Source organism: Pristis pectinata, chromosome 22 (genome assembly GCF_009764475.1).
Source record: "Pristis pectinata isolate sPriPec2 chromosome 22, sPriPec2.1.pri, whole genome shotgun sequence".
Classification (NCBI taxonomy): domain Eukaryota; kingdom Metazoa; phylum Chordata; class Chondrichthyes; order Rhinopristiformes; family Pristidae; genus Pristis; species Pristis pectinata.
The window spans coordinates 33,710,804-33,723,366 of record NC_067426.1 but is presented as its reverse complement, the minus strand read 5'-3'; the positions used below and the strand labels follow the sequence as shown (position 1 = coordinate 33,723,366).

The 12,563-nt window shown below is 42.0% G+C and overlaps 1 protein-coding gene across 3 annotated transcripts in view; it reads left to right on the top strand.

The window, feature by feature from the left end:
* nfyc (nuclear transcription factor Y, gamma) overlaps positions 1–11,717 on the top strand; it is a 69,486-nt gene extending 57,769 nt beyond the window's left edge. For all 3 annotated transcript variants that reach the window (XM_052036205.1, XM_052036207.1, XM_052036206.1), the window contains exon 11: positions 6,835–11,717. In XM_052036205.1, the coding sequence (XP_051892165.1) occupies positions 6,835–6,951 (117 nt within the window). In that variant the 3' untranslated portion in view covers positions 6,952–11,717. The remainder of the gene's footprint in view (positions 1–6,834) is intronic.
* The last annotated feature ends 846 nt before the right edge of the window (positions 11,718–12,563 follow it).

Sequence of the window (12,563 nt, the reverse complement as noted above, 5' to 3'; positions counted from 1 at the left end):
CTTTCTAACAGCTTACCCACCACAGACGTGAGACTCACCGGTCTGTAATTCCCTGGACTATCCCTACTACCTTTTTTGAACAAGGGGACAACATTCGCCACCCTCCAATCCTCCGGCACCATCCCCGTGGACAACGAGGACTCAAAGATCCCTATCACAGACCCATTTCCTTTGCATACAAAGTCATGAGGCATGGGATCCATGGAGACTTCGTTACGTGGATCTGAATTAGCTTGCCCACAAAAGGCAGAGGGTGATAGTAGATGGAGAGTATTCTGCCTGGAGGTCGGTGACCAGTGGGGTTCTGCAGGGATCTGTTCTGGGACACCTGCTCCTTGTGATTTTTATAAGTGACTTGGATGAGGAAGTGGAGGGGTGGGTTAGTAAGTTTGCAAATGACATGAAAGTTGGAGATGTTGTGGATAGTGTAGAAGGTTGTCATAGGTTACAACAGGATATAGACAGGATGCAGGGTTGGGCAGAGAAGTGGCAGATGGCGTTCAACCCGGATAAGTGTGAAGTGATATACTCCGCCTTCAAGTTCTGAAGTATAAGGTTAATGGTAGGACTCTTAGCAGGGTGGAGGAACAGAGGGATCTTGGAGTCCAAGTCCATAGATCCCTCAAGTTGCCATGCAAGTTGATAAGGTGGTTAAGAAGGTGTATGGTGTGCTGGCCTTCGTTAGTTGAGGGATTGAGTTCAAGAGCCGTGAGGTAATGTTGCAGCTCTATAAAACTCTGGTTAGACCACACTTAGAATAATGTGTTCAGTTCTGGTCACCTCATTACAGAAAGGATGTGGAAGCTTTAGAGGGGTGCAGAGGAGATTTACCAGGATGCTGCCTGGATTAGAGGGCATGACTTCTGAGGAAAGGTTGAGTGAGCTAGGGCTGTTCTCTTTGGAGCAACACAGGTTGAGAGGTGACTTGATAAAGGTGTATAAGATTTTGAGAGGGACAGCCAGCACCTTTTCCCCAGGGCGGCAATGGCCAATACCAGAGGACATCAGTTTAAGGTCAGAGGAGGATAGTTTAGGGGAGATGTCACAAGTAGTTTTTCTACACAGAGTAGTGGGTGCCTGGTATGCACTGCTGGGGGAGTGGTAGAGGCTGATACAATAGGAACATTTAAAGGACTTTTAGATAGGCACATGGATGTAAGGAAAATGGAGGGTAATGGCTGTGTAGGAGGGAAGGGTTAGATTGATCATGTAGGTCAGCACAACATCGTGGGCTGAAGGGCCTGTACTGTTCTGTGTTCTATGTCCAAAATTTATAGTTACTTTGTACAATTTTCTCTGAAATAGTTTGAGTTAGAAATTATCTGAAAAGTTCTAGAGATTATTGACTTTGACTTGTTTTTGAGCTTTAACAATCTAATGCCTTTCTTCGTGTGCAGTTGCCTAATGTGTAAGAATAGTTTGTGAGTCTCATTGCCTGAAATGTGACAAGATAAGAGCTATTAGACCCGTGCGGTAATTATTGTCATACACAAATGAATTTACCATTTGCAGTGCTAGGAGTAAAGCAGGATTTGTGGTTCATAATGTGGGTTAATACAGCAGTCATCTCGCTCACCACAGAATTAAAGTTGTGAGCTGCTTCCCTCTTGCATTTGTCCCCAATCTTTCTTTAGATGTGATTTTGTGAAATGAAGTCAGTTGAGTTAATTTTATGTTTTTGGGGGTGCAGTCAGTCAGTGGGATTCTTGCGGCATTTGAAAACCACACAAGCAATCTGCTTCTGTAGTCTCCATTACAACCTGATATCTTCCCCCACTGGCTTCTCTCGTGTTGGACGGGATAATGTCTGAGTTGCTGTTATGCCAGCCAAAGAAAAGTCATTTTGCAGGCTGTTTCAGGGAAGTAATGTAACACATTGACCCTGAGTTTTTTCTGTCAAACAGCAAACAAGGTACTTCATCAGACACACTGTGATTCTGAAAAGGTTTCTGTTTTCCACCCTGCTTGCTGATACATAGTCCAAGTGATCTTGGTCAACAAAAAAAGGACTTGCACTTGTACATTGTCTTTTACATTCTTGGTGAAGTCCGAAGTGTGATACACTTAGAAAGAACCTTAGAGTTATATATCTTGTAACATAAGAAATTTGACATCTCGTGTACAAGTGACAAGTATCCACAAACAGCAAATTGACCATAACCAGATAATAAATTTTAAGAATTTTACTGGGAGGGAAAATATTAGTCAGGACCCCAAATATAACTCTCTAAAATATTGGCCTGGAGAGAACAGATGGGACCTCAGTTTAACACCTCTCCAAAAGACTGCACCTTGGATATATAGGAATCCCTCAGTGCTGACTGAAGTGTAGAACTGATAGTGGAGTCTTTGGAATGGAACTATTGTCCAGCAGCTTCTGCCTCAAGGCAAGAGTGCTTTTTATTTCTTACTATTTGGGATGTAGGCGATACTAGCAGGGCCGGCCCATGTAGGTGGTATTGAGCTGGCACCTTGAACCACTGCAGTGAAATTTTGCCAGTTCCACAAGGAAGCTAATATTTTTCAGGAAAAGTCCAGACCATTCATTCTGGGCCTCATTCTTGCAAACTCAAGGAAATAAGTTTTAAGCACACAGTGTTGATCTTTGGTATTGCCAGTGATAAATAAGAACTTGAAATTATGGGGAACTGGTCATCAGCTTGGGATATCCCAAAGCAACAACATTGAATGATGTTACCCACTGAACCTTAATTACATTTGAATCCTCAAATCCTCGCTTTGTTTTCCTGATTAAAAATGCATCATAGGTATCACAATTATCTGGATTGCTTTGCTTATGTTAAGCTTTGAAACACTAACTTTCAAACTGCTGTTCAAGATAATATTCAGCAGCTGCTTAACAGTGGTGGGGGATAGATGTAAATAATTGACACAGAAATGACTTGACCTCCATGGAATTGCATTCCTGTGGGGTGAGAACTGGCAGCAATTCACTAACTATTAACTACAAACCCCTTACAAGTACAGCAGTTGCAGATTAAAATGTGATTTTTTTTTCTTTGCTGTACTTAAATGCAAAGAACATTTTTTTAATCCAATAAACCCTCAAAAACTCCCTGTTGCTTTTTTGTGCTGCGTCCTTTCTTCCCCACATACCCAATCTTCCAAGGACTAAAATGTGCCTCGCGACTTCCAGTGTATTTAGGGAAGACACTTGTTGAGATGCCCACATCCTGAAAAATAAACAGGAGAATTCTAACACTGAAGCAGTCCTTCAGTGGAAGCCTCCCCCCACCTCTGCTATCTTGGGTAAATATAGAGGGTTGCATGTCACTAATTCAAAGGATTGTGGACTTCCTCTGCAATATTACTGCCAAAACATGTTCATCAACTAACATGTTATTGGGTTCCTATCTCATTACTGTTTGAGGAACCTTCCTGTGTGAAATAGATTCCTCATTTCCGACATTGTAAACGGTGACAGTGCTGGGAAACCTTTAATGCAGTCGTGTGAAACACTCAGGATTTTTCTGAGAGTTCTTTTTCCTTTCTGCCAGAGAGCCTTCACTCCATTGTTTTTAGCACTCAGCTTTAACTTGCCCATAAGCTGCTCACCAATGACCAGTTTGGGTTTTGCCAGTACCATTTGGCTCCAGTCCTCGTCACAGCATTGGTCCAAATGTGGACAAAAGAGCTAAATTCCAGAACGAAGGTGAGAGTGACTGCCCTTGACCTCGAAGCGGTGTTTGACTGTGTGGCATCAAAGAGCCTTTGTAAAAACTGAAGTCAGTGGTATCAGTAGGAAAACCTAATGGTTGTTGTTGTACCTTGCACAGAGGAAGGTGATTGTGGTTGTTGGAGAGAACTCAGGGCAGTGGTCTTAAAACCCATTTAAAAAAAAGCTGCTGCTTCACTGACCTTCCTTCCCTCATAAGGGTCAGAAATGAGAATGTTTGCTAATTGCATGAATAGTTTAATTTCATTTGCCACTGCCCTCGCAAATGAAACAACCCATACTTGCATACAGCGAGACCTAGATAGCATTAAGGCATGGACTGAGGTGGCAAGTAACATTCATTCCATAAAAGTGCCAGGGAAGAACAATCTTCATTGAGGTCCAAATCACCTACCCTTGATATTCAGTGGCATTACTATTGCTGAGTCCTCCTCCATCAACATCCCAATGGTCACCATTGACCAGATGCACAGATGCTGTGCCAACAAGAACACTTTAGACTCTGGGTATCCTGTAATGAAGGACTCACCTCCTGATGGCCCCATGCTTTTCTGCCATCTAGAAGGCATGTCAATGGTGTAATTGCATACTCTCTCTTTGCCTGGAGAAGTACAGGAAACTCAACTGCATCCAATTTAAAGCCGCCTGTTTGATTGGCAGCCTAGCAACCGCCAAACGTTCATTCTCTCCAGCACTGGCACACAGTGGCTGCAGTCCGTAACGTCCACAAAATCAGTGCATTACTCGTAGAGTTCCTCATCTAGGCTACTTGCACAGCACCTCCCAAGCCTGTGGCCTCTGCCACCAAGAAGGACAAGGGCACACAAGAGCACCTTCATCCGCAGGTGCCTTTCCAAGTCGTACTCAAACCTGGTTTGGAAATGTATCCCTGTCCCTTCATTGTGGTTGGGTCCAAATCCTGGAACTTGCTCCCTACAGCATTGTGGAAGTGTCTTCACCAGAATGGCAGAGGTTTAAGAAAGCAGCTCACCACCACCTTCAGGAGGGAGATTAGAGATGGGTAATAAATGCTGGCCTTGTCTGGTGTACCTGGGTACTGAATGACGAGAAGCATCAATCTGTGTCCTCGCCTGCCCATGGTTCCCATATCATCATCTGTTCAAGTTTTCCAGTGCCCCAGTGAGAATCATCAATATTTCTGCTATCCCATTAAATGTTTCCATGGTCTAGCCCCATCCTATTTTAAGGAATGTGTTATTCTGTACACATTCTCAGCTGCTTTTGCTCAGGGCTTCTCTTCACACTCTTCCTGCTATTGGTAACACTCACCAGCCTTTGCACTGTCTGAATGGAAATGGACAATGAATTACAGCAGAAAATGCAAAGGCTTTAAATTAGTGCAAATGTTCTCCTCCACAACCTGCCTTGTGTACCCACACTCTAACCTCTCCTCTCCCATTGAGGCATTTGTGTAGGCTGGAGGGACCTTCCTCTAACTTCATCTGAAAGTTGGCTTCCACATCTGTGCTGATAACATTGAGCTTTGTTCTATCATGATCAACACCAAAAGCTGGAAGAGTCAACATTTCTATCCTTTGTTTCCTATGTGCCCTGTTGCCACTTCCTTAATAATAACAGGATACCCTAATAATGTTAAAAGTGTCAAAATGGATTTATGAAAGGGAAATCGGGGTTGACAATTTTAGTGTTTTGATATTGTAACTAGCAGAATAGATAAAGGAGGACCAGTTAATGTGGCCTATTTAGACTTCTGAGTAAGTCTTTGAGAAAATGCCTCACACGGGATCATTGAACAAAATTGAACCACGTGGGATCGGGGTATTATACTGAAGTGCATTGGTTAACAGAGTAGTACTCTACAGGTTGGGATCTGTGACTGGTGGGATATCACAGGAATCGGTACTAGGCCCCAGCTGTTTGCAATCTATATCGATGATTTGGATGGACCAAGTGTATTGTATCCACATTTCCTGATGATACAAAGCTGGGTACCATTGTGAGTTGTGAAGAGCATGCAGAGGCTTCGGGGATATGGACAGGCAATGCGAGTGACTGAGATCACAGTAAATGGAAAATGATGTTTGGTGGGGGGGGGGGGGGGTGGTGGGTGGGGGTGGAAAGTGAAGTAATCCATTTTGGTAGGAAAAAAATAGGAAAGCAAAGTACTTTCTAAATAATTGATAAATGTTGGTGTTCGGAGGGACTTTGATATTGGACACATCACTGAAAGTTAACAAATAATTGGGAAAGCAAACAGTACGTTGGGCTTGGGTGTGTGGGAATGAGAGTGCACACACCTTACTCCAGTTATGTGAGGTCCTGGTGAACCCGCAGCTGGAATGTTGTGTACAGGTCTTGTCAACCGACCCAAGGAAGGGTATACTCGCAATAGAGGGAGTGCAGTGAGGCTCACCAGATTGACTCCTGCAGTGGGTGGGAGGAGGGCACGTGTCCTATAAGGAGAGAAAGCTGACAGTGCCGAAACTCCCTTGGCTTTGGATGAATGAGAGATAACCTTATTAAAGCATGTGGAATTTATGGTTCTTGACAGGGTAGCTGCTGAATTGATGTTTCCCCTGGCTGGGGTTTCTAGAACCTGGGTTCACTGAGGTGTTTGCTGTTCAGAACAGAAGATTTTTTTTTGTTTACTCAGAGCGTAGTGTACCTTTGGAATTGTCTATCCAAGAGTGCTGTGGAGGTTCAGACACTGGGTATACTAAGACAGATCGATAGGTTTTTGGATATTAAGGTAATTTAGGGATATGGGGAAGTGTCTCTGAGGCAAAAGATGATCCATGATCTTATTCAAAGGTGGACCAGGCATGAGGAGATTTTTCCTACTTCTATTTCTATAATCTTTCATAAACCAAAGCCAGAAACTAGCTTTTTTTGCAACTCCTGCCAGCAACTAAATTCCTTTGGCTTTGATTCCCAATCGCTTATTTTTCTCATTATGGTGGCATTAGGGTGAAATAAAAAACGGCGGGAGGAGGTTGTTATCTGGCTTGGGCCACATGGACCATTTTCTTGTCATATGTTTATATACTCTATGCTTAAGTGTCTCGGAGATAGACGTTCTTCCTTTGTACAATGTGGCTGCTCAATCTGTGAGAGACTGCAATATAAATGTATACCTCTTGTCTTGTTCACTGCAGCAGCTGTACCAGATTCAGCAGGTCACCATGCCAGCCGGACAAGACATCGCCCAGCCCATGTTCATCCAATCCACTAATCAGACGGCAGATGGACAGACTGCCCAGGTCACAGAATAGTCCAAAGTGATGGAGAGCTGAAAGCAACTGCCACAGAAGCCATTGTATAAATAGTACAGTCACTTAATAACTGGGATAGAAATTGATTTTTTTAAGTTTTTTCACCATTGCATTGTGTTAAGTAAAATTAATTGTACATATATAAAATGCAATAAACTCCTTCCGAGTAGAGCTTTGTAAGCCCAATATACAAGAGTGGATAGGAAGGAGAATTCTTGTCTGTGCTGATTATCCAGTACCATCACTGACCATATTGCGTTTCTCTTGTTCAGTTGTACAGTGTTGTGCCTCAGCTTTTTTTATATAAAGAAATGCAACTAATGCTTAAAAATGGGAGCAACCTAGCCAACTGTGTTTCTTGGCTGACTTAAGGGATAGTCTAAGCCACCAGTTTATAAACCAGTATTCCCTATCAGTCTTAATAAATCAAAAGATCTTTACATGCATATTGATTAACATTTCAAGAATGGATCATTAGGATGCATTTATAGTGTCAAATTCAATTTCCTGCAAGAGGATATCTCTTGTGGCACTCGGGTTTGGCACAGTAAATATAAATTCAGTGGAATGTTAAATATTACTTGCAGAATGCATCCCAATAACTGTAGTTGAGTGTTTCAGCTGTTGGAGACAATGAGGTTAAATTTTCTTGTGTATAAAACCTTTTGTTTTATGAAATACTGAAATGTTCACTTGAAATTGGTGTTAAAATAACCAATCCTGGGATCTAGCCACAGAACTGACCAGTGAACTGCTTAGGACCATAAAGCTGAATAGGTTGATCAGGTGCTGCTTTGTAACTGACGCGCGTGTGGATCTATTCACGAGGGACCCCTGATCAAATGCTGAGGCTCCCAGTTTGCCAGCATGCTGTAAGTCTAGTAATTTCCCTGAACTCCAATGTAAAGGTGACTCCCAGCTGCTTTCCAAGATGTAGTACATTTCTCCTGCATACTGCAGCATAATATGGATGAGGGAGATCCTTTCATCCAACCAGCAATAAATATCACACTGTACCCTCACTGCAACTTCTAATTTGCATTTCAATAATTCCAGGACTTTTGCCCATGTTACTCTACACAAAAACCCTTGTGCTGATCTTGGCATAAAGAATTGCCTGGTGGCAATACTGCAGTAGCCTTTTATTTACTGGAACCCATGTACTGTGGACGTTTAGCAAAGTGTACTTTGGAATTCTACCTTTTGTTGTAGCCTTTACTATCTTGTGGTCCTTCATTTTAAGCTGGAAAGATCTAGTTTCTTCAATTTTCACAGGAGATCTATGGCACCAATTTTAAGGTCTGTGGATGTTTTCTGCAGTGCCACAGTGCCTCACTGTCTCCTTTTCTGTTTTGCAGACCAGAAACAGATACTGTAGTAAAGAAGCACTGTAACTTGAATGTAACAGAACTTGGCATAGGCTGCATGTTAGCTATGTTGTTGAGCATTGAAATAGCTTGTTAATTGTTGCCCTGCACAGTATTATATCCATTCTCAGGATATGGATGATGCTGACTGGGCAAGCAATCATCACCCAGCCCTGATTACCCTGAGAGAAATGATGGACAACCATCTTGAATTGCAGTCATTGCGGTGAAGATACTCTTCCAGTCAGAACCTAGAAATACAAGAAGGCCATAAGTCCCTTGGGCGTCTTCTGCCATACAGTGAGATCACAGCTGATCTGTTGCTCCATATACCAGTCCTTTCTCCCCCATCACTCCTTGGTTAACAAAATCCTATCGATCTCAAACTTAACCTCAGTCTTGGCAAAAGTTGCCATTTGCAGAAGAGAGTTCAATTTCCAGACTCTCGTCACCCTTTTGTGAAGAGAAATATTTCCTGCCTGCCTCTTATTTTTTTCCTTCACTCCAAGGGAAAAAAATGTCCCAGCAGATATAGTTTTCCCCTACCAATCCTATCAGATCTCCTTAACACTTTGAAAATTTTAATCAAAGCACTCTTTAATCCTCTAAATTCCAGGATTACAACCCTTGTTTTAGGATCTTGACCCAGTGTTTGGAGTTATTATTGACTCTAATACAACTTCATAGCTCTCTTTTGATTTAATTTCTAGCCATTTGACAACGTGCAGAGTAAATGCTGCTCTGTTTTCCGCATGTGAACCAGGTCTGACAGGATTGCTTCATCAGTTTCTGCATTGTTTATGCAGTTTGCTTCACTTTTTTTGCAATTTCCAAAATGAAATGGATCCTCTCAATTCTGCTGCCTGAAGAGAGTAACATCCGATATAAAGATTAACTCTGCAATCGTGTTGCTGTATTTCCAAACATAATGAGCAAGTCCCTTACAAAGGAGACTGGATGGTGTTGGGTGGTCCCTACAGAATCCATAGTCCGTTCAATTTTCTGTAATTATTAAATCTAATTATTTCATGTTAACTGTGAAGTAATCTGTTCCTATTATCTTTGCTGGACAACATAAGAAAAAGGAGCAGGAGAAGATCGGTTGGCCTCAAGCCTGCTCCATCATTCAGGAAGGATCTTGGCTAATCTAATCTTTGTTCTCAACTCTTTTCCTTCCTGATCCCCATAACCCCTAGTTTAGTAACTTACTATTGGGAGACCAATATGTTCACTGCTTTGAAATAGTGTGGTGGTGGTGGTGGTGGTGGGGGGGGGGGAGAAAATATATTTGAAAGATTGAAAGCTTTCAGTAACCCATGTAAACAGCTAAAGGTTGCTGTGGAGGTTGCCAGGCCAAAGCTAGCCTCGTTGTTTAATGGAAGCCTTCTCTGTTCATCCTGTCCAGTGGGGGCCAAAGCTCATTAGTTGTACTGCAGGCCATCCCTTGGTTACAAATGCCTGACTTATGGACACCCCTACATACAGATGAGCTCCCATAATATTAAATTCAAAGGTCTGACATACGTACATAATACTTGTTCCTACAAATGGCAGAACTAGTTCCCTCACTCTTTCTTCACTTTTAGTAATTATTCTTTCTTATCAATCTTGTGTGCTTTTGATGCCATTCTTTGCAATACTGTGGAGCTGTAATTACCACATTGAGGGATTTTTCTGTATTTTCCGACGAGGACAAAATCGAATTCTGGACGTCTGTAGAAACAGAACCCATTTGTTACCCGAGGATGGCCTGTGCTTGCTCCATAGAATAGTGCAGAAGGAAGCTATTCAGTTCACCTGGCTGATGCTGGCTATTTGGGGAAAATTATCCAATTAGGAAGCTGAATAAGTATTGAAAAGGAGGAAGCTTTGAAGAGAAGGCTGGGAAGTGGGATTAACTGGATTGCTCTTGCATAGTGCTTCTACTGATCCAACAGACTGAAGAGTCTCCTTCCATGCTGTAACTTCAATACAATTACATATGAGCATACAAATTAGGAGCAGGCTGCTTGACCCCTCAAACCTGCTCATTTAATTAGATCATGACTGGTCTGATTTTCAGTCCAATTTTCTTATCCATTTGCCGTATCCCTATATTCCCTTTTCAAAGCATTGCTCCTTTTTCTGGTTGCAAAGTTACTGAATGTTTCCACCACCCTTTTGGGTAGTACCTCCCAGATTATGATGTTTAAAATTATTTCCTCTTGCAGACGAGTTTTTATCTTTTCGTCTCTAATTACTCACCTGCCCGGTCATGGAGACACTTCTCCTTGCCAAATCCCCTTGGGATTTTGGACATGTCCACCAACTCTCCTGCTAATCTTTGCTGTAAGGGCATAAAGCTGGTAATTGATATGGTATCTGAGGAATAGAACAAGCCAGCTAATTTCTGTATTAGTGTGCTCTTCCTCCACTGGTGTTGGGTTTATTTTTAGACAGTGTGCTGAGATGGAATGATCTGAGCTTAGTGTTGACAGTCCATTCCTTGCAGAGGTCAATGGCGCAGAACTGAGAAGAATTCTGATTGTTACTGATATGGGAATTGGTAATACTAATACTGGAACAAAACTAGAACAACTTTATCCTAAGAATATCCTGGCAGTGCTTGAGGTGGAACCAGGTGTACCCTTAACCAGCATCCATGATACCTGCATTTATTTCAGAAAGTTGTGACCTCCCTAAAAATGATTCTTCCTTTGTGAAACTCTCACCTTGGGTGCTCTGGAGGGAACTGTGGTTAGTTTTTTGTAATGTTAAGTGTTGCTTGGGTAAAAATTATTTCATTGGGTCAATGAAGATGCAGGGATTGTGAACAGAGTTAGGCTGAGCTCATGATGATGCACACTTGAAACTGCAGTATTAGGGTAGGACTGTACATGGCCCACTTGTGAAGCATCATAGAACAGTCAGGGATCTTAGCATTTCCAAGGCTGAGATTGGCACTACAGAGCTCCCTTTTTGCATTCTTAGCCCCTCCCCCTTCTCTGGCTCCTCTTGGAATTATTCTCATTTAACATACCCCACATCCAGCTGCTGATCTTATCAAATCTGCAGCCACTACTGAGATGACAAGATGTCCGCACAAGTCACCGTCTCTAGTGAGCTTCCATATCCGTCCTTTAAAAGAGTTTTTTGCGTTAATTGAAAGTTGCAGACATTGCAGCTGCTCCTTCCGGGCTGAATTCCCTCTTTCCCTGGAATGGTTGATTGTCATTTCCAGGTTGAAAATATTGTACGCTGGCCTTGTGCTACAATGTCTCGTACTTCTCAAACGCGTGTGTAATACACTGAGTGCATTTGTTGTTTGAAATTGTCTTAAGAATTTTCTGATATCCAGAGTCTTGATATTAGCCCACTTTTACTTTATATATCTTTAGAAATAAAACTCTTTTGTTACAACACTTGTATCAAGCTTTATTTGAATGTCGATGAAGCGAGGATCAAAAATTTGCTGCTCAGGAGGCTTTTTCATTCTTTGTATCTCCAAGGGACTTTATCTGGACCAAATTAAAACTCCTCTGTGGTCTCTCCATAACCATCTTTCATGCCTTAAAAAGATTTAATTACTTGTGTGAGGAACTTTCCTGTGTGCCTTATAGCTGCTGCATGTTCCAGCATAATAGCAATTAGACTTCCAAAGAGTATATTTAGTTGTAAAATTTTTGAGATGCCCTGAGGTTATAGGTGCTGCATAAATGCAGATTAATTTGTTTAAGCACGTGTCTGTTCCAATGTAGGTACGATGGCTCAGTGACCATAAAATATATAGGTAAATGAGGTAAACCTTTGGCATTGGCCAATGTCACTGAAGGACTGAGACATGCAAAAAAGGTAACTTGTGCAATCCTTTGCACATCTAGAGTATCCCACATTTGTATTGGCACAAACGCAAGTTCCCATCCTACAATTTCTATAGTGTCAACTGCTGTATTACCTGGAAGAACTGGCTGTGGAATTGAACTCACTCTCTCACCTTTTCAATCAGCATAATTTCCGCTGGTCTTGTCCTCAACGCTCATTGCCAGTTTATTTCAGTATCATTTAATGGAGTCCATTGTGTTCTTGGTGCTTATTCCCCACTTTAACTGCTGGCTTAACAAAAATGATAAAGGTTTTGCGAAACCTCCATGTATTCCTATTTCAAAAGCACCTGTCTCTAAGCTTTCCTGGTAAGTATACTTTCCCTGATTCTGTGTGCAGTAGCAGGGAACTGCTTCAGTGAATGAGCAGAACAATTATAGAGCT